This window comes from Anomaloglossus baeobatrachus, chromosome 9 (assembly GCF_048569485.1).
Source record: "Anomaloglossus baeobatrachus isolate aAnoBae1 chromosome 9, aAnoBae1.hap1, whole genome shotgun sequence".
NCBI lineage: Eukaryota > Metazoa > Chordata > Amphibia > Anura > Aromobatidae > Anomaloglossus > Anomaloglossus baeobatrachus.
Genome location: NC_134361.1, coordinates 56,068,320 through 56,091,278, shown reverse-complemented (window position 1 = coordinate 56,091,278; position 22,959 = coordinate 56,068,320). Strand labels below are relative to the sequence as shown.

The following is a 22,959-nucleotide window of genomic DNA, read 5'->3' as shown; positions in this document are numbered from 1 at the left end:
TCCAGTGCGCACAGGGCCTTATCCATTTTTTTTGTTTGGTACACACTACATCCAATCACGCTGTTGTTACCCCCAGTGCAAGCTGTTCCAACACTGCAAGTGGCTCACACTGGGCTGAGCAACAAGCTTACCAAGCACAGACATGCTCGCACAAGTTTGCATACATAAAGCACTCAAACTCTGTGTTTGCTATCAACACTGAACCTCAGGTTCGCTCATCTCTACCACAACTCTTAAGGCCACTTCACACATAACGAGATCGATAACGACATTGTTGCTACGTCACAGTTTCTGTAACGAAACAACGACTTCACCAGCGATCTCGTTAGGTTTGACACGTACCAACTGCCCCCTGCTCTGAGATCGTTGGTCGTTACTGAATGTCCTGGACCATTTTTGGCTCGTTGGAGTCCTGCTGGGCAGGATGGATCTGTATGTTTGACACCTACCAACAATCTCGTTACCGACCTAGACGAGAACTTAAAGTGTGACACGTAGGCGTGTAGTTGCGTCACCTTTTCCGCGCCCCCTCTGCACCGATTGGTTGGCGCTGAGAACAGTACTGTGTTCTGATTGGGTATCGCTTCATGCTTTGTTCCTTTTTGAGCCTTGCTTTGAGGATAGAACCTGCGACTACACCCGGATTCATTCGTACGAAGGAGGGATGAATCCGGGTGCAGATGCAGCTTCGATCCGAAAAGCAAGGCTCAAAAATGGACAAAGGATGAAGCGATACAAAGTTGCCTTCTAGGCCGGCCGCCTAATCAGAACGCAGTATTGGCCACCAATCGGAGCGGATGGGTGTGGAAAAGGCGACGCATATGCATGCCTACGTGGCTTACAGCGTCAAGCACTATGCCCCTATTCTAGGTTGGAATGGTTACATAGCTGCTGTGTAACGGGGTCCCAACCACCAACGAGATCATTATACAGGTCGCTGCATCATTACTAAAGTTGTTGGGAAAATGACTGTGTGACATCTGTAAAATAAGGAATTTAGTTCAGCTCACCACTCCAAAGCAGGTGTCTCCAACTTCTGGTCCGGTGCACGGAACAAGTGGTTTGGCTTTCACAGCTGAATAATTAGTCACATCAAGAGGAGGAGGGGAGGAGAGAAGATCCAGCACCGACGTAATAAAAAAATTCTTTATTCAAAATTCATAAAAAAGGTAATTCCAACCAAGTGCAGAATATATTTATGCTTGACGCGTTTCGGAGAAAGTAGACTCCTTATTCATATGCTTATGAGTAAGGAGTCTACTTTCTCCGAAACGCGTCAAGCGTAAATATATTCTGCACTTGGTTGGAATTACCTTTTTTATTACGTCAGTGCTGGATCTTCTCTCCTCCCCTCCTCCTCTTGATGTGTGACATCTCACCAACGATCTCACCAATGATTTAACAATGATCCGGAAACTGTGACGTAGTAATGATCTCGTTAACGATCTCGTTATGTGTGACTGGACCTTTATATTACTGGACCAGTGATCAGTGAGTTTATGAACAAAAACTCTGTGCACATAACAGGACCATGTAAATCATCACACCCAAAGTTCCAAAAGAAGGAACACTGCAAACAGTTTTGGTTCATGTAGTATAACTACTATCGATTGGAGATAATCATTATCTATACAATGCTCAGCACAAAGCTGTATCAGAGTCGTAATACCTTCCCGTTTTGCACTGATAAGAAAAGCACAGACAAGGGGTACTGATTACACAAATAACCAAATTTACGCTGGATACTTTAGGAATGTGCCAAGAGAAAAAAGTATACTATGAAAAAAGAAAGTTCTCTAGTATCTCTACCCCTTTTTTTTTATGAAATACACTTTTTTTTATCTTTAATATATACAGGGACGACACCTGGTTTATAAAAAGTTGAGGGGAAAGATTATGGTATGGTATGGCCTCTGTAATAAAAAACAGAAGGTGTGAGGCAAATCCCGGGATATGAAGATGAATTATGACTCCAGTCATAATCCCTCATCACTCCCTGGCAGTGCCCCCTCCCTTCTTGTTCTCAGTGTTCCACTTACACCTCCATGGCCATGTCCTGTGATATGGAGATGAGGTGGTGTGGGAACAATGGACACAGGATGACTCCCTGCCGTCACCCTGTAACAAGAGTTGTAGCTAATTAGCAAGGCTATGGAACTAGCCAGACAGAACGACTCCAGTAAAAAATGGTTCATATCTCGCAAGCCATATTTCCGATAAATATGGCAACCATAAAAATGGTGTCTCCGCATGCGGACGATGCCGGCACACCCTTTTTATGGGAGCAGGACATTGGGAAATGCCCCAGGCGTGATATCAGCCAATGGGGAACTGGCAGACAGGTCATGAGTCCCCTCGTTCTGTAGCTAAATTCATAACTGTCACAATGAGAGCATTGGCGTCCGCCTACGACGCTCCCAGGCAAAGTTATGGCCCATATTCCATGTTGTGGATTGTCCATAACTCAAGCCAGGGGTGGAGCAGTGCTCCCTCTGAGGTCACTAAGGTAGGAGGGGACCTGGATTTGCCCAGGTTGATAACCCTACTTCGGCCATTTTCCAGTGTTCTTTTCGCTGGGGGCACGTGTAGGAAACATCTGTGGGAAGGATCCTAGAAACCTGGGTACAGCGCCCCCCTGTGGCCAGACGCAACAAGGTAACTGCTGGGACTGTGTATGCCTGTTTGTAACCCATGCTTTGATTGTAACTGTACTCTGACATAACTGTATATTCTGTAGATTCCCTATTGTATATATTGTAGTTTCTAGTGTGCTTTAGGCTGATTAAATTATATAATTAATCTTGGGCTGTTCTGTTATCTCGATCTTGAATCCCACGTCTGTGTGTTCGGCTAATAGTTACCGTAAATCGGTTGGTGGCAGCGAATTGTGCCAAGGATTATTGTGGGGAGGCCAGTGAGATTCGGGGAGATTTTATATATTCCGCCCGCGGAGGTCGGGGGAATATATACCTTACTCTCACCGGGGACCCTTCAATAATCGGCATAAGTAGTATAGCGGCCTCCTTGCTTATTGTCGGGCAATTCCATAATTGGCCTGACTATAAGAGGGGCGCTAGAGAGCGCGTCACGTGCTCTGTCTGTCAGTCGGGAGGTATAAAGGAGGGGTGACCCCCACTTGTTACCCCCCGATTGTGACGTACTGGTAGCCAGCGCGGGGGATTTCTGAGTGACCCCCCCCGGTGGTTTGTGACATATTGGTGGCATAGCGGTGGGATCGAGATAATAGTGTGTGTGAGTGTGAGACCCATACTCCCAGACACTAAAGACTGCCTGCAGCAGCTGTGGCTGCTGGGGTCTTCAGACTAGCTCAACACTAGAGTGTCAGAGTGCAGATACTGTAAGGTGTGTGGAGGCATCAGGTGTCAGTTCTGTGTCAGTGACCAAAAGTCTGCAAGAATGGCTGATGGCACCAGGAGCAGAGCTATGCAACTGGCCAATGCTAAGGCAGGAGCCGAAGAGAGGGAGGACGGTGCTGTGGACAGCAATGAGGAGGTTGCCCACGAGTCCTCCAGGAGCTCGACGCCAGAAAACCATTCTGCCGAGGACATTGCGCAACCTGGCACTGCTGGACAAGATGAGGAGGAGCTCACCCAAGGTTCCTCAACGAGCCAGATGCCAGCCCTCCGCTCTGAAAGGGACAGTGAATCGCCTAGCTCTGCAGCGTGCCGCAGATCACCACGTGCCATTCCACCGAGCCTGGGAGGCTCGGATAGCCTTCTTCAAATGGCTATGGCCCTTCTCCAGGCTGGAGACCAGAAGGGCTACAAGGAACTCCTGGCAGAGCGCAGGGCAGAGCGGCAGGCAGCGCGTGACGCTGAGGCTGCGGAGCGGCACGCAGAGCGTGAGGCTGCGGAGCGAGAGCGGCAGGCAGCGCGTGAAGAGCGAGAGCGACAGGCAGACCGTGACTACCAGCTGCAGCTAGCTCAGCTCCGGCCCTCATCAGCCACATGTGACCTTCGAGACACCAAACTTCCAAAGGTCCGTGTTGAGGACTTCCCAGTGCTGGAGAAGGATGGAGACTTGGACTCTTTCTTGACTGCTTTTGAACGGACTTGCTTGCAGCACCATCTGGACAAGGACCAGTGGGCCAAATACCTGACCCCCCGTTTAAGGGGTAAGGCCCTGGATATCCTTGGGGACTTGCCTGCTGAGGCAGATCAGGGCTACGACACCATCAAGCGGGCCCTGATCCAACAGTACAACCTCACTCCAGAGTCCTACCGCAAGAAGTTCCGGAGCCTACAGAAGGGACCAAAGGACTCCTGGGCTGACCACCGGCGGGCACTTGCCCGAGCTGCCGACCACTGGACCCAAGGCCTGCAGCTTTCCACCGGACCGGAGATCCTGGACTTGTTCATCACGGAGCAACTCTTGTGGAACTGCCCTGAGGATCTCCGCCAGTTCATCCGAGACCAGAAGCCAAAGGGGTCCACGGCTACAGCTGCCCTTGCCGATGACTACACCAACAACCGGGCCCCTGAGGCCAGGAGAGCGGCCACCAGCAGCACCTGGAGAGGGGGTAAGATGAATTCTGCGACTGCCCCACCTGCCCCTAGACTGCAGGAGGTGTCCCCCTCAACTCCCCTCTCCAGGCCCGTGGCGGAACCAAGACGGTGCCACCAGTGCAACTTACCTGGACACTTCAAGGCCATGTGCCCTCAGCGTCCCAAGGCCCCGGCTCCGTCCCCGTCCCAAGGGCCGCCCAAGGTGTATTGTGTGGGTGGGGGTGGTGGTAGGTCCCTGGACAGCTTCCAACCTGTCACCGTCGGCCGGTCTGTGACCATAGGACTGCGAGACAGCGCCTCGGAGGTGACTCTGGTGCGGCCTGAGATGGTGTCCCCCCAAGACTTGATCCCTGGAAAAACCCTCGCTGTCTCCGGGATTGGAGGCATTGACCCGGCGCTGCCTGTTGCTGACATTTATGTGGACTGGGGCGCAGGGCGAGGGGTGAGGGAGGTGGGGGTAACTGATCGGATCCCCGCAAACGTGCTACTTGGGACAGATTTGGGGCAGATAACCTCCCAGTTTGGGCCCCCACCAAGGGCTGAACCTTCAGCCAGTACTGACATGACTCCTGACAATGTTAATGTGTTATCTATGAATGATGTAAGGGAGGAGGGAGTGAACTCTGATATTTCTGCTTGCATAGACACCATAGACACACACACAGCTGCAGCTGTGACAGGGGAGGGGGTCAGAGAAAGGTGTGACAATGCCTCTACAAGTAATCAGCCTGTGAGCTGGGATCTGTTGCCCTCTGAAGGGATAAGCAGAGAGCAGGGTGCTGCAGGGGGAGGACCAGTGTGTGGGGTGGGGGCTACCACAGCAAATGTGGGGTCCCCAGAGATTTCACAGCGGGGTTCTGTTGCTGCAGGAGGGGAACAGGCAGGTGAGATTGGGGCCGGTCCAGGAGCGGAAGTGCTCCCAGGTAAGATCTCGGTGCATGGTTCCCCCACAACCGGGGTGTCAGGAAGCCAGGTAGGCCTGCCTGAACCGGCGACTTGGTCAGGAACGGAGGAGGAGCAGGCACGACCCACGGTCGCAGCGGCTGTGGCCGCTGTCACCCGCAGTGGGAGTGCTGGAAGCCAAGGGGCCTCCCGGAGGTCCGATAGCTCTTCCCCTTCTGACCAAGTGGCAGCCGAGTCAGGTGGAGGCCAGGACACAGGTCCCGGGGTACTGACTGAAGATGTGACAGTCTCGTCGATTCTGGCCACATCTAGTCAGGGGTTTCAGGCAGCGTTAGAAGCTGACGACAGCCTGAAAGCTCTTAAGGAGCAGGCGGCACAGCCTCCCTCGGACTCGGACCCGGAGCGAGTGGTCTGGGACCAAGGACGGCTGTACCGGGCCACGGTCCAGCAGGGTTCACCGGAGGCGTGGCCCAGGGACCGACAGTTGGTGGTACCCTATCCGTTCCGGACGGAGTTGTTGCGGATCGCACATGAGATTCCGATGGCCGGACACCTAGGGATCGCTAAGACCAAGGCCAGGTTAAACCAGCATTTCTACTGGCCAAAAATGGGGGCCGATGTGGCTGCCTACTGCCGTTCGTGTGAAACCTGTCAGAGAGTGGGGAAGGCGGGGCCACGCCCCAAAGCCCCACTAGTATCTCTGCCAATCATCGATGAGCCTTTCAGGAGGGTGGCTGTGGATCTGGTCGGCCCGCTGGCCATCCCCAGCAGCTCCGGGAAACGCTTCATACTGACGGTAGTGGACTATGCCACCCGGTACCCAGAAGCAGTGGCCTTGTCGTCCATTCGGGCTGACAAGGTGGCCACCGCATTGCTGGAGATTTTCTCCCGAGTGGGTTTTCCCCAGGAAATGCTCACTGACCGGGGGACCCAATTCATGTCCCAGCTGATGGAGGCCCTCTGTAAGCAAGTCCAGGTGCGACATCTGGTGGCCAGCCCGTACCATCCACAGACTAATGGCCTGTGCGAGCGGTTCAATGGCACCTTAAAGCAGATGCTTAAGATGTTGGTCGACTCCCATGGGCGTGACTGGGAGCGGTATCTCCCACACCTGTTATTTGCTTACCGGGAGGTTCCACAGGCCTCAACAGGATTCTCACCGTTTGAGCTCCTGTACGGGCGACGTGTGCGGGGCCCCCTGGCTCTGGTGAAAGAGGCTTGGGAAGGGGATTTGGCCACCCCTGGAGTGTCGGTTATCGAGTATGTCATGCGCTTCCGGGACAAAATGCAGGCCTTGACGCAACTGGTACACGACAATATGGCTCAAGCCCAGGCCGATCAGAAGCGTTGGTACGACCAGAACGCTTGTGAGAGGACCTACCAAGTGGGTCAAGAGGTGTGGGTACTGGTCCCCGTACCACAGGACAAGCTTCAGGCAGCCTGGGAAGGCCCATACCTCGTGTACCAGCAGCTCAACCCTGTGACGTACCTGGTCACCCTGGACCCTGCCCGTGGAAGGCGGAAGCCCTTCCATGTGAACATGATGAAGGCACATCATGAGCGGGAGGCATGTGCGCTCCCCGTGTGCAACCTGCCCGAGGAGGGAGAAGCGGAAACCCTCTTGGATATGCTAGCCCAGGTTAGGGCAGGCGGATCCATTGAGGATGTGGAGGTTGGCCACCAGCTCTTGGAGGACCAACGGTCCCAGCTGTGGGCCACCCTACACCCCTTCCGGGGGTTGTTTACCAACCAGCCCGGAAGGACTGACTTGGCTGTCCATCACGTGGACACTGGGGATCATCCCCCGATCCGGCGTTCAGCATATCGGGTCTCCCTGGAGGTGCAGCAACACATGCGCCAGGAGATTGACGAGATGCTGAAGCTGGGGGTGATCCAGGCATCCAACAGCGCTTGGGCCTCGCCTGTAGTCCTCGTCCCTAAGAAGGACCGAACCACTCGGTTCTGCGTGGACTACAGGGGGCTCAATGCGGTCACGGTCGCCGATGCGTACCCAATGCCACGCATCGATGACCTGCTCGATCAGTTGGCCGGGGCTCAGTACCTGACCATCATGGATCTGAGCCGGGGATATTGGCAGATCCCCCTGACTCGCAAGGCCAGGGAACGCTCTGCCTTTATTACCCCATTTGGACTATACGAGTCCACGGTGATGCCATTCGGGATGAGGAATGCCCCTGCCACTTTCCAGCGGATGGTCAACACCCTGCTCAAGGGACTTGAAGGGTACGCGGCCGCGTACCTGGATGACATTGCCGTCTTCAGTCCCACCTGGGAGGACCACCTAGAGCATCTAGCACAGGTGCTCAGGCGGATCCACCGGGCAGGTTTGACCATCAAGCCGGGAAAGTGTCAGCTGGCCATGAGCGAGGTCCAGTACCTCGGTCACCGGGTAGGCGGGAGAACACTGAAGCCCGAGCCTGAGAAAGTGGAGGCCATCGCATCCTGGCCCACCCCCAGGACCAAGAAGCAGGTGATGTCCTTCTTGGGGACCGCCGGGTACTATAGGAGGTTTGTTCCACGCTATAGTAGCCTGGCAAAGCCCTTGACGGACCTCACCAAGAAGAAGCTGCCCTCTGCAGTCGATTGGACAATGGACTGCGAGACAGCCTTCCAGGCCCTAAAGGACGCCCTGTCCAGCCCGCCCGTGCTACAGGCAGCCGACTTCACGCGGCCGTTTGTAGTACAGACCGACGCCAGTGACTTCGGCCTCGGTGCGGTGCTCAGCCAGGTGGACTCTGCGAGCCAAGAGCACCCAGTCTTGTACCTGAGCAGGAAGCTGTTACCAAGGGAAGTTGCCTATTCCACGATGGAGAAGGAGTGCCTGGCCATAGTGTGGGCCCTGCAGCGTCTGCAACCCTATCTATACGGGCGCCACTTCATCGTGGAGACGGACCACAATCCCCTCAGCTGGTTGCACACCGTCTCTGGGACGAATGGGCGATTGTTGCGATGGAGCCTTGCGCTCCAGCAATACAACTTCACCATTCGCCACAAAAGGGGCCGTGACCACGGTAACGCAGACGGGCTGTCCCGACAAGGAGAGGTCGCGGACGGGCGCACGGGGGAACACCGGAGTGTGCTGCCCCCTAGCGCCCTCAAAAGGGGGGAGGTGTGAGGCAAATCCCGGGATATGAAGATGAATTATGACTCCAGTCATAATCCCTCATCACTCCCTGGCAGTGCCCCCTCCCTTCTTGTTCTCAGTGTTCCACTTACACCTCCATGGCCATGTCCTGTGATATGGAGATGAGGTGGTGTGGGAACAATGGACACAGGATGACTCCCTGCCGTCACCCTGTAACAAGAGTTGTAGCTAATTAGCAAGGCTATGGAACTAGCCAGACAGAACGACTCCAGTAAAAAATGGTTCATATCTCGCAAGCCATATTTCCGATAAATATGGCAACCATAAAAATGGTGTCTCTGCATGCGGACGATGCCGGCACACCCTTTTTATGGGAGCAGGACATTGGGAAATGCCCCAGGCGTGATATCAGCCAATGGGGAACTGGCAGACAGGTCATGAGTCCCCTCGTTCTGTAGCTAAATTCATAACTGTCACAATGAGAGCATTGGCGTCCGCCTACGACGCTCCCAGGCAAAGTTATGGCCCATATTCCATGTTGTGGATTGTCCATAACTCAAGCCAGGGGTGGAGCAGTGCTCCCTCTGAGGTCACTAAGGTAGGAGGGGACCTGGATTTGCCCAGGTTGATAACCCTACTTCGGCCATTTTCCAGTGTTCTTTTCGCTGGGGGCACGTGTAGGAAACATCTGTGGGAAGGATCCTAGAAACCTGGGTACAGCGCCCCCCTGTGGCCAGACGCAACAAGGTAACTGCTGGGACTGTGTATGCCTGTTTGTAACCCATGCTTTGATTGTAACTGTACTCTGACATAACTGTATATTCTGTAGATTCCCTATTGTATATATTGTAGTTTCTAGTGTGCTTTAGGCTGATTAAATTATATAATTAATCTTGGGCTGTTCTGTTATCTCGATCTTGAATCCCACGTCTGTGTGTTCGGCTAATAGTTACCGTAAATCGGTTGGTGGCAGCGAATTGTGCCAAGGATTATTGTGGGGAGGCCAGTGAGATTCGGGGAGATTTTATATATTCCGCCCGCGGAGGTCGGGGGAATATATACCTTACTCTCACCGGGGACCCTTCAATAATCGGCATAAGTAGTATAGCGGCCTCCTTGCTTATTGTCGGGCAATTCCATAATTGGCCTGACTATAAGAGGGGCGCTAGAGAGCGCGTCACGTGCTCTGTCTGTCAGTCGGGAGGTATAAAGGAGGGGTGACCCCCACTTGTTACCCCCCGATTGTGACGTACTGGTAGCCAGCGCGGGGGATTTCTGAGTGACCCCCCCCGGTGGTTTGTGACAGAAGGGTACTTTGAAATTTCCTATAAAAATTGCAAAAACTAGCAGCTACCATCCATAAAAATTAAACCTTTGTGGGAATCTTCTGATATCGCATAGCAGCCAAAATGTAAGGACAATCTATTAGTCTCAGGTGGATCCATAAAGTTGGTGGAATTGTTAAAATCAGACAATTATTTTTTTAAAAGAGGTTTTCCTGAATTTAAAGCGCGAATTTCCAATCCTCACCTCAGAATTTGGGTTATCAATGTTTAATTTTTGGGGGTTAGATTTTGATGATTAGAGCTGGAAAACCCCAGCTACTTAAAGAGTAACCGTCATTTTAATTTCATAAATGAATAGTACATGTGAAAATAAGAAAATTTGTGATATATCTTATCAGACAAATCTGTTTTTTTTTCCTTCTGGAGTGATTATTACTTTTCTAATTCAATTTACAGGTAAAATCTGTATTCAGACAGATTTTTAAATTACTGAAATAGAAGAAGACAGTTTGCACTGATAAGATTCTATGTAGAGGGGAGGAGTTAGAGGCAGAGGGAGGAGCTAGAGGCAGAGGGATGAACTGGAAGTAGAAAATAGAGACAGAGGGACAAGCTGGAGGCAGAGGAAGGAGCTAGAGCAAGAAAGAGGCAGAAGGAGTTGCTGGAGGCAGAGGGAGGAGCTGGAGGCAGAAGCAAGAGACAGAGGGAGGAGCTGGAGGCAGAGGGAGGAGCTAGAGGCAGAAGCAAGAGACAGAGGGAGGAGCTGGAGGCAGAAGCAAGAGACAGAGGGAGGCGCTAGAGGAAGAAGCAAGAGACAGAGAAAAGAGCTGGAGGCAGAGGGAGGAGCTGGAGGCAGAGCACCACCTATGACTGCTGGATACTAAAGGGGGCTTTACACGGTAGCGATATCGCTAGTAATTTGTAGCGAGAGCAAGCGTGTAAGTACCCACCCCCGTCGCGCATGCGATTGTTTGTGATCGCTGCCGTAGCGAACATTATCGCTACGGCAGCGTCACACATACTTACCTGGTTGGCGGCGTCGCTGTGACTACCGAACAATCCCTCCTTCAAGGGGGAGGGACGTTCTGCATCACAGCGACGTCACCTCAACGTCACTAAGCGGCCGGCCAATCAAAGTGGAGGGGTGGAGATGAGCGGGACGTAACATCCCGCCCACCTCCTTCCTTCCGCATTGGGGCCGGCGGCAGGTAAGGAGACGTTCCTCGCTCCTGCGGTGTCACACATAGCGATGTGTGCTGCCGCATGAGCGATGAACCACCTGGATAAACAACCCTTATCGATTTTTGAGTTTGGGACGACCTCTCCATGGTGAACGATTTTCACCATTTTTGAGGTCGCTTAAGGTCGCTAGTCAGTGTCACACGCTGCGATATCGTTAATGACGCCGGATGTGCGTCACTAACAACTTGACCCCGACGATAAAACATTAACGATATCGTAGCGTGTAAAGGCCCCTTAAGATTTCCATTTTATGATGTGTGCAGTTTTTATTGTGAAATCTATTAAGCGATCCGTTTTAAATTGCACAAACCTTGCATTGAGGAAGGAAGGAGGTGGGCGGGATGTTACGTCCCGCTCATCTCCGCCCCTCCGCTTTGATTGGCCGGCCGCTTAGTGACATCGCGGTGACGCCGAACGTCCCTCCCCCTTGAGGGAGGGATTGTTCGGCAGTCACAGCGACGACGCCGACCAGGTAAGTGCGTGTGACGCTGCCAAAGCGATAATGTTCGCTGCGGCAGCGATCACACGATATGGCATGTGCGACGGGGGCGGGTACTTACACGCTCGATATCGCTAGAAATTGCTAGCGATATCGTAGCGTGTAAAGCCCGCCTTAGATCTGATGAGACCTTTTAAAATCAATGTCAGAATGGCTGTATAATCATTCTTGACAGCTTGAATCCAGCAGAAGTGAGTTTTGCTTATGAATACGCTTGGACTCCTCAGCTCTATCAATCTCCACTCTTCTAGACTGATTGATAGCTGCTCAGTTTCCTTCTTCACTGCTTGTGCTGAAATCTTAAGGTGAGTTCACATGTCCAGTAATCATCCATTATGACAGATCCACTAGAGATCCGTTTGCAAAAAAGTTGTGCAAACAACTTTTTTGTTGATTGTTAAATAACGGATGTTGGCCAGATTTGTTTTTAGCATGTGGAGTTTATGGACAACAGGATCCGTTAACAGATTGCTGTTTATCGTCCGTTTGTAACGGATTTGTTAGGAAAACAATGGATCCGTTACAAATCCAAGTACAATGGATGGCTAAATAGCAATCCGTTAACGGATCTGTTGTCCATAGACTCCCATGTTAAAGAAAACAAAAAACTGATCAGACAGAAATCATTTTCGCAATGGATCCATCCTAATGGATGATTACAAGACATGTGAACTTAGGCTAGGGCCCCACTTTGCGTTCACCTACTTGCAGTTCTAAACGCACGTTTTGGGCGTAATTGATTTGACCAAAGTTGCATTTTTCAGAAATTTAGCGCTGAAAACGCATGTGTATTTACCGTGTTTTAGATGCATTTTCAGCGCTTTTTACATGCTTTTTCACCTGCGTTTTGACAGATGCGTTTTGAACATCAAGACACTGCTAAATAAAGTTTAAACAGTCAAACAAAATGAAAAATGAGAAAAAAAAGGAAAACATATAATTTTAGAAATAATTAAGGAAATAGAAATATTTTTTAAAATTGTAGCGGTAATATATTATTTATTGGAAAAATAGCAATAAATTATTATTTTTCTTAAATTTAATTGTCGGACTATGTGTGTGTGTAAAGGGACATATGAAATCATTATTTCAATGTCCAAATAGCATGTGTTTTGGTAGTCCAAAACGCATGCTTTCTGCACATAAAAAGCAGGTAAAACGCAGGAATTTGAAGGAATCTTGGTTTTTGCAACTTCTCATTGACTTCAATGTTAGCAAAACGCACCCAAAATGGCAAAAACAATTGACATGCTGCTTCTTTGATCGCTTGTTTTTTGCCACAAAATATGCAAATTCGCAGATGCGTTTACAAACGCAAAGTGGGGTCGGAAAAATCAGAAATGCAATTGAAATGGCTGGAAAATGAAAACGCAAGCATTTTGGCATAAAAAAGGTGCTTCTCAAAACGCACCCAAAAAGCACCTGAAAAGCAGGTAAAAACGCAAAGTGGGGCCCTAGCCTTAAGGCCCCGTCACACTAAGCAACATCGCTAGCAACATCGCTAGCAACATCGCTGCTAACGAACAACTTTTGTGACGTTGCTAGCGATGTTGCTGTGTGTGACATCCAGCAACAACCTGGCCCCTGCTGTGAGGTCGTTGGTTGTTGCTGAATGTCCTGGGCCATTTTTTAGTTGTTGCTGTCCTGCTGTGAAGCACAGATCGCTGTGTGTGACAGCGAGAGAGCAACAACTAAATGTGCAGGCAGCAGGAGCCGGCTTCTGCGGAGGCTGGTAACCAATGTGAACATCAGGTAACCAAGAAGCCCTGTCCTTGGTTACCCGATATTTACCTTTGTTACCAGCCTCCGCCGCTCTCACTGTCAGTGCCGGCTCCTGCTCTGTGCACATGTAGCTGCAGGACACATCGGGTTAATTAACCCGATGTGTGCTGTAGCTAGGAGAGCAGGGAGCTAGCGCTAAGCGGTGTGCGCTGCTCCCTGCTCTGTGCACATTTAGCTGCAGCACACATCGGGTAATTAACCCGATGTGTGCTGTAACTAGGAGAGCAGGGAGCCAGCGCTCAGTGTGCGCTGCTCCCTGTTCTCTGCATGTGTAGCTCCGTGCACTGGTAACCAAGGTAAATATCGGGTTGGTTACCCGATATTTACCTTAGTTACCAAGCGCAGCATCTTCCACGCGGCGCTGGGGGCTGGTCACTGGTTGCTGGTGAGCTCACCAGCAACTCGTGTAGCGACGCTCCAGCGATCCCTGCCAGGTCAGGTTGCTGGTGGGATCGCTGGAGCGTCGCAGTGTGACATCTCACCAGCAACCTCCTAGCAACTTACCAGCGATCCCTATCGTTGTTGGGATCGCTGGTAAGTTGCTTAGTGTGACTGGACCTTTACACTGCTCAGTACATCTAGACAATCGGTTCGAAGTGGTCTATCTAATAGTTAACTAACCCCATAAGACTTCTGAGGATGCCATAAAACTGGCGAAACATGTTTGGGGGCTGGTGTTTAACCCGGAGCTTTAAAAGCAGCAATGTAAATACTACTAAGAGCAATCTGGTAAATCTACATCTACTAAGCGTGAATAAGAAAAACAACTTACTCTGAAGATAAACAGAGATAAGTGTTAAATAGGGATCAGTATGTGCATCCATGAATGGATAAATGCATATATAAAAAAAGGTAAATAGAACTGTGAGACTCTAATGTTACATTGTATTTTCACTGAGATTTTTTTTTTTAATAAATATAGTTAATTTTTACAGTATTTATTAAAAAAAAAGAGAAATTTGATGCCAAACGGCAAATACTGAGCTAAAAATCTCTGGACACTAGTCTCTCTCCTGTCCTGGTAGTTTTCTACAGTGTATAGGCTTGGAATAGAGGCTGTTCTGGAAGATTGTCAAATCTAGATAGGAAGCAAAGCAAATCTCAGCTGTACTTTTTCTTCCCAGGTTTTCCTCTTGTTGTGACATTTAACAAAGCATCTTAAGTGAAAAATGGAGGAGCTTTGGAAATTGTCTTAATTTTTTTTTGACTACAAAGAAACTCCTTCTAGATCGATCCTGCAGTTCTTCTCCCCTACTTCTTACTAACAAACATTTTGTGGGTTTGTAAAAGAAAGGGGCAGATGGACAGCAATAGGTCTACAGAATATTTACAATGTATGTGTTTATTATTCGGTACCATAGAGGCAAATAGATCATTCAGATAGGGAATTTAGATTCTGAGCCCCAATGGGGACAGTGTTCCTGATGTACAGTATGTAAAGCGCTGCGGAATATGTTAGCGCTATATAAAAATAACGATTTATTTTTTTTTAGATCTACAGCAGAAATACAGACACAAAAGAAGAGGTCTTTTAAAGCAACACTACAATGTATTTTTTTTCCCAGGCTGGAGTGGTGCTTTAAATCTAAGTCCCCTGACCCCTGTCTTATTTCAAAGTAACATGAAAAAAGCCCTAGGTTCATCTAGTTCAACCTTCCTCCACCAATTATATATTTTGTCATTAAATCATTTATAACCAACAATGTTGTGTGTACTGAGGAAATCATCCAGCCCTTTTTTAAAAAGCTGTATATCTGCCATTACTACCTCTTGTGGTCGGCATTCCACAGTCTGACTGCTCTAACTGTAAAGAACCCTTTCCTATGTAGCTGCCGGAATCACCTTTCTTCCACTCGAAGTGAATGCTGCTTGGTATTTAATACTGTCATTGAGAAGAATAAGGCTATGTTCACACATGGCGTTTTTGCATCATTTTTTTTCTTTGACTAAAACCTGATCTTGTGGAATGAAATCTCCTTGGAGTAATGTGCGGTTTTGTCGCCTTTTTAGTGGTGGTTTTTATGGTGTTTTTGCTGCAGATGCGCAGCAGTTTTTCTACAAAGTGGGTGGTTTCAATGCAAAACCGTTGCAAAAACGCTGCAAAGAATTGACATGCTCATTCTTTTAAAACCGCTGCAAAAGCGCAGGTATTTAACAAAAAACTGTAAGTGTTTGTGTGCATGAGATTTCAGAAATCTCATAGGCTTTGCTGGGACTGTAAAAAGCAGCGTTTTATTAGCATGGAGTTGCATAAAACCAAGGCAAAAACGGTGCTAAAAAACGCTGCAAAATCGCTATTTGTGAACATAGCCTAAGTCATGTGCCAGTCCTTTATATTGACCACACATGTATTGATACATATAAGTGAGATCTCCTCTGAGAGGCCTTTTTTTCTAAGCTAAACAAATCCTACTTTTTCAACTTCTCATCACCTACTGGCGGATTTGTGTTCTATCACCGTTGCTCTGGTAGGTCTCCTGTGATTTGTGACCTGCCGGCAACTCCAGTATTTCATGGACCATGCCAGAGGTCAAAACTCAATACAAATCTATGGAGGCCTCTATCTAGCTCTCATAGACTCATATTGAGAGCTTGTGAAGTAACTTCTGACTTTCGGACAGTCAGAAGTTGTGGAAACGACATGGCACAGCGGGATCGGAGTGGCACTCATAATAGGTGAAGATACCGAAGAGTGAGAATAAGACAAAGGGCAGGGACCTTAGATTAGTAGGACAATTGCAGCAATAATAAAATGGTTTTCAAGGGGAACATTCTGTTTCCTGCATTCATATTGCATAATTATTGGGAGCAAATCTTCCTAATAATGCTCCTTCTCGATAATCGTACAGTGTAAACAGGCTGCCAAACACCTGAATGAGCAAAATTCATTGGGTGAAATGATCTTAGTGGTGCACCCAAAAGTTCATCTTCGTGGATGAACATCATTCTGTGGTAGCAAGACCTGGGCTGCCGAGAAGAATGGCGCCTTATGTGCACAAAACAATCTATTACTGATTATTCAGTGTGCATCTGAAGCACAGTCTCCACTTGTTTAAACAGGCTATTAAATGACGACCAACCAGCAAACATATTGCCCAGTGGCGGCTGTTTAACTTTGTGCATCTGTAGGTGTAAGTACAGCTATATTTGCACTGAAACATGAGATGAATAAAGTATGCATAGTAAAGGCCGGGGGAGGTGGGGGGGATCCTGCTTGTGCCATTCGGAGTGACAGCAAACTGAATGTTTATCCCAGATGAAGGCCATTGTCTCAACAAAATACAGTGATGCAGAATGCAATGGGACATGTACCTGCTCGTGGATAATTTCAGAAAGCTCTTTCACCATTTCCCTGAAGTTTGTTTTGAGTCCCTCATGGTATTCCACCTGATCTTCTTTTATAAGCCGTTCATTCAGGTCCAGCGCTGTGGCACACACTTGGATAAACAGTCTATACAGGTAAGAATACACAAAGGACAGATTATGGCAACTGTCTATACAGAATAGATGCATTTAATCAGGATCAAAAGCTAACACATTTAGGCCACGTTCACACATTCAGTATTTGGTCAGTATATTTTACATCAGTTTTTATAATCCAAAACCAAGAGTCTTCTCATCTCATGGGACCTCAATGAACTGAGTGACCCCACCTAAGGTGAAGTCATGGAGTGTAAAAAAGTCACCTAAGGTCAAGTAACCTGTGGCCTCCTCTCCCCCATTAGTCATTATCTCCTTTCCCCCAGCAGTCATTATCTCCTCTCCCCAGCAGACGTTATCTCCTCTCCCCCAGCAGTCATTATCTTCTATCCCCCAGCAGTCATTATCTCCTCTCCCCCCAGCAGTCATTATCTCCTCTCCCCAGCAGACGTTATCTCCTCTCCCCCAGCAGTCATTATCTTCTATCCCCCAGCAGTCATTATCTCCTCTTTCCCAGCAGTCATTATCTCCTCTCCCCCAGCAGTCATTATCTCCTCTCCTCTAGTAGTCATTATCTTCTCTCCCCCCAGTAGTCATTATCTCCACTCCCCCAGCAGTCATTATCTCCTCTCCCCCACAGCAGTCATTATCTCCTCTCCCCCCAGTAGTCATTATCTCCACTCCCCCAGCAGTCATTATCTCCTCTCCCCCACAGCAGTCATTATCTCCTCTCCCCCACAGCAGTCATTATCTTCTCTCCCCCAGTAGTCATTATCTTCTCCTGCCAGCAGTCATTATCTCCTCTCCCCCCAGCAGTCATTATCTCCTCTCCCCCCAGCAGTCATTATCTCCTCTCCTCAGCAGTCATTATCTCCTCTCCCCCCAGCAGTCATTATCTCCTCTCCCCCCAGCAGTCATTATCTCCTCTCTTCAGCAGTCATTATCTTCTCTCCCCCCAGTAGTCATTATCTCCTCTCCCCTCCCTGTAGTCATTATCTCCTCTTCCCAGCAGTCATTATCTCCTCTCCCCCCAGCAGTCATTATCTCCTCTCTCCCCAGCAGTCATTATCTCCTCTCCCCCACAGCAGTCATTATCTCCTCTCCCCCAGCAGTCATTATCTCCTCCTCCCCAGCAGTCATTATCTCCTCTCCCCCAGTAGTCATTATCTTCTCTCCCAGTAGTCATTATCTCCTCTCCCCCACAGCAGTCATTATCTCCTCTCCCCCAGAGCAGTCATTATCTTCTCTCCCCCCCAGTAGTCATTATCTTCTCTCCCTGCAGTCATTGTCTCCTCTCCCTCCAGCAGTCATTATCTCCTCTCCCCCAGCAGTCATTATCTCCTCTCCCCCACAGCAGTCATTATCTTCTCTCCCCCCCAGTAGTCATTATCTCCTCTCCCCTCCCTGCAGTCATTATCTCCTCTCCCCTCCCTGCAGTCATTATCTCCTCTCCCCCAGCAGTCATTATCTCCTCTCCCCCCAGCAGTCATTATCTCCTCTCCCCCAGCAGTCATTATCTCCTCTCCCCCAGCAGTCATTATCTCCTCTCCCCCCAGCAGTCATTTCTCCTCTCCCCCCAGCAGTCATTTCTCCTCTCCCCCCAGCAGTCATTATCTCCTCTCCCCAGCAGTCGTTATCTCCTCTCCCAACAGCAGTCATTATCTCCTCTACCCCAGCAGTCATTATCAGATAACTTTTTGTTATTAGAACTACAAATATCACAAAATTATGGATTTTTCGAGAAGTTACACACCACCAGAGTTCTGCTCGTTTTTTTACGAATTTTGACACCAATCTCAAAAGGTTAGCCATCTCTGGCTTAAGGCCTTGTGCATACATTAAGAATTTGAGTTATGTACCTCAGTATTTATAAAACAAAACCAGAAGCGGTGATAAATACAGAAGTGGTGCCCATGTTTCTATTCTACTTTTCCTCTGATTGTCCCACTCCTGGTTTTGGATACAAATACTGAGGACAAAACTCACCAAATACTGAACATGCGCACGTGGCTGATGTGTCTGACTTTGTTGGACAGGATAGACCATGGCTGATCAATGAAGTCATTATGAACATACTTAAAGATATCTTTTAGCTCCTTTATCTTTTTGGCAGTATATTTGCTGGGCCGACTGTCATCTAGGAAAGCTCTTGCATAGGCTAAAGGTCCCGCATTTACCTATAACAAAAATATATACATTATAATGTGATTATACTTTGGTAGCCATAACTGCACAAAATAATATAAAATCAACAAGAAAAACATAAGCTATGCCCACAAATTTAAAAAAAAATCTCTGAAGGTATGTTTCTCCATCATTCGATAGTGGATTGCAAAAACACATTTGCCACTTTTTCCCCCATTTTTTATGTTTTTGTTACACAGAGATTTTTTCAAGTTTTATAGTTTTTTTTTTCAACACTTTTGATCGTTAGAGCACATATCCCCTGCAATATATTCATATTACACAGAAACATGCTTCATTTCCTTTGATTTTCTCCGTTCAATCCTTAGGGTTGTGTAGGGTTCCTAATTCAATGCTTGTGGTCCAAATTTTTCCATATTTCATGGATATCTACAATACCTTTCTGAGTTAAAGGGAACCTGTCAGCAGAAATCTTGCACTAAACATAAAAGATTCCCCCTCTGCAGCTGTTCCTGTTGTTCTTGTGCCTCCTTTCTGACCAAAATAAAGACTTTATAAAGTGGTACCTTTTTGTATGCAGATACTGTAAATGGTACACGGGGGCGGGCTGCCTGGTGTCCGTTATTCTGCCTCCTGCCGCTTTAGGCCGTCCCCCATCACTCATTTCCATAGCTGTGGACGCCGCCCAGTACTCAAGAGGTCCCCGCGCATGCCCAGTGCCTATCTCTCGTGGATGAGCACTGTGCCCAGTGTCACCGCTGGTGACGTGTGCGCAGGCTTTAGATTATGGGCGGCGCTTTGATTTTCATTACCAAGTAACCGCCCATAATCGCGTGACCACGCTTTCCCCCTCTGCCTCCTTCGTTCTGCGCAAGGGTGGGCCTGCTGACCCCACGTTACCTGTTTCCCATCTTGCCCTGAGGCAGGAAATAGATGGGAGGAGTGCGGAGCAGGACACCACCGATCAGGATTAGACGCAGGATTGTCCTGCTCCGCGCTCCTCCCATCTATTTCCTGCCTCAGGGCAAGATGGGAAACAGGTAACGTGGGGTCAGCAGGCCCGCGCTTGCGCAGAACGAAGGAGGCAGAGGGGGAAAGCGCAGTCACACGATTATGAGCCGTTACTTGGTAATGAAAATCACAGCGCTGCCCATAATCTAAAGCCCGCGCACACGTCACCAGCGGTGACACTGGGCACAGTGCTCATCCACGAGAGATAGGCACTGGGCATGCGCGGGGACCTCTGGAGCACTGGGCGGCGTCCACAACTATGGAAATGAGCGATGGGGGACGGCCTAAAGCAGCAGGAGGCAGAATAACGGACACCAGGCAGCCCGCCCCCGTGTACCATTTACAGTATCTGCATACAAAAAGGTACCACTTTATAAAGTATTTCTTTTGGTCTAAAAGGGGGCACAATAATAACACGAACCTTGCTGGAATGCAGCCCAGGAACTGCAGAGCGGGAATCTATTATGTTTAGTGCAAAATTTCTGCTGACAGGTTCCCTTTAAGACTGTTCAGTTGACCAAGGGCATCAGATATCAGAAAAAGTGCAAATCACTTATCACATCCTTCAGGACCATGGACAGAGACACCCCCAAAATACATTTAAAATTAGTGCCTATAAAAAAAACAACATACTAGCCATATACCTTTTAGTGATACAGAGAAAATAACTTTTAATTAAAACGCAAAACGCATGGGGGCTTTAGTGCACTCTTGTCATGGCCAAGAACTTGGTGAACCGTTACACCCTTATTTTGTTCATTGGGGACTTTTCCTGCTTGTGAATTGCAGTGGACACTTCCCAAAATGATGCATATGTTCACATGCACACTGACCCTGCCTGAGCTGGCTGTGTGCACACGCAATGTCGTTGTGGGAGGGTACACACTGGGTCGGCACATTCTCCACCCCGGTTCTGCATATTTATTTAGTCGCCATCCCCTCCTGTTCTCTGAAGCTGCTCTGTTATGAGTGGCAGCACAGTGGATTATCCACCCTATGTGTACACGCATGGACGGACTCAGGCAGGGTTAGTCAGAAGCGGGCGGTCCCTAACGAGGAGTGAGAAGGGCGTAACCTGTACATCGAGCTCATGGCCACACCAACAGTTTTCGGAAGTCCCCAAATTTGCATTTGAATTATAATTATTTTCTCAGGCGCCGTACCACTGACCGGTACAGTTCTAGTAGGGTTTTTATTTTGGGCCTAAGTCTTCTATATCACGGTATAGCTTGTTTAAAATGCATTTTGGTGGAGACTCTCCCTTTCAGAGATGGGTACATCTCAATTTTAGGATATGTTGTTGGGGAACATGCTTTACCTGCACAGACACACATCCTTGTAGTTTTAGCTGTAACTGGATCATATCGACATCTGCAGATGAGCAGATCTTCTGCAAATCTCCGGTCTTCTCCTTAATTTCATCAATAGCAACATCAATGGGTTTAAGATCCACTTGGTGCTCATAGATTACAGGTATTCTTTTCTTGACATATGGAAAAGTGTTTGATGCTGAAAATGAAATATTTATTGTAAGATACATAGCCGACATTCAGTGAAGGAAGATCCAGAAGACTCTAAGCTATAACCTGTAGGGACATGGGTCCCGAGTCATCATTGTATATGCCAGTCTTAATGAACGGGGCTGGTAGAGTAAGATGCACCTCTTAATGAATTAGGCACCTCCGGCAGAATGTACTCCAGTATATTCTGAGGAAGTTATGCCACTGAATTGTAAGGCGTAACTTTTCATGACATTGATTGATGAGCGTAGCGACACCCTGTCCATGCTTTGCCCATATGCACGTAGCTGTCTAGAACTAGCATCAAAACTCACAAGATTTTTGTGAAACTTTGGAGAAACAATTTAGCAACCTATGATGATTCTAAAGTTTGTTTGATGTTTTGATTCAGGATTTCAAGATGACTCACTTGTTAGTATGGTTCTCTTCTTACACTGTTCCTCTACGTTCCCATGCTTTTTGCCTGACTGTGTGTATGGGGTTTCGAAGACAAATCGCTTTATGTTGTGATTCTTCTCAAAATCTGTCCGTCGATCAGCAAGCTCTTGTTCCTCTAAATAGGGCTTGACGTACGTTATCTGAATGTGAGCAAACTTCACATCAAGATCTTTTACATTTACCTATTTAAATAGAGACCGTGTTAGTGACATACTAGAATAAAATCAGAGAAACTATAAATTACACTTATGAACCTACCGACATGCTGTAATATACAAATATGAACACTAACGTGAGTATATAAACCCTACTCTACAAGAGAAATCAGTCTTATCAGTCTTAGTCAGAATTATATAAAGCTGAGTGTGTGTTTGTGTATGTCCGCTAAAGGAATTACCGTCGCATTTACAGTCACAAAATGTTGCACAGGCACCGCATTTGACTTAAGGCTACTTTACACACTGCGATATCGGTCCCGATATCGCTAGTGTGGGTACCCGCCCCCATCTGTTGCGCGACACGGGCAAATCGCTGCCCGTGCCGCACAACATCGCCCGGACCCGTCACACATACTTACCTGCCCGGCGACGTCGCTGTGACCGGCGAACCGCCTCCTTTCTAAGGGGGCAGTCCGTGCGGCGTCACAGCGACGTCACTGAGCGGCCGCCCAATAGCAGCAGAGGGGCGGAGCTGAGCGGGACGTAACATCCCGCCCACCTCCTTCCTTCCGCATAGCGGCCGGGAGGCAGGTAAGGAGAGCTTCCTCGTTCCTGCGGCGTCACACATAGCGATGTGTGCTGCCGCAGGAGCGACGAACTACATCGTTACTGCTGCAGTAACGATAATCGAGAATGGACCCCCATGTCACCGATGAGCGATTTTGCACGTTTTTGCAACGATGCAAAATCGCTTATCGGTGTCACACGCAACGGCATCGCTAATGCAGCCGGATGTGCGTCCCCAATTCCGTGACCCCAACGACTCCGCATTAGCGATGTCGCAGCGTGTAAAGCCCCCTTTAGGGAACATCAGACTATGTTTTGAGGTGAAAATTTAACCCCGCGCTTTACAGTTATTCGCC

The 22,959-nt window shown here is 48.6% G+C and overlaps 1 protein-coding gene across 4 annotated transcripts in view; it reads right to left on the bottom strand.

Annotated features, from left to right (window-relative positions):
- DOCK11 (dedicator of cytokinesis 11) overlaps positions 1–22,959 on the bottom strand; it is a 449,693-nt gene that overhangs the window by 2,752 nt on the left and 423,982 nt on the right. For all 4 annotated transcript variants that reach the window (XM_075323721.1, XM_075323722.1, XM_075323724.1 and 1 more), the window contains 4 exons: positions 21,850–22,060; positions 21,239–21,429; positions 18,841–18,941; positions 16,657–16,795 (listed from right to left, as the gene is read on the bottom strand). In XM_075323721.1, the coding sequence (XP_075179836.1) occupies positions 16,657–16,795; positions 18,841–18,941; positions 21,239–21,429; positions 21,850–22,060 (642 nt within the window). The remainder of the gene's footprint in view (positions 1–16,656; positions 16,796–18,840; positions 18,942–21,238; positions 21,430–21,849; positions 22,061–22,959) is intronic.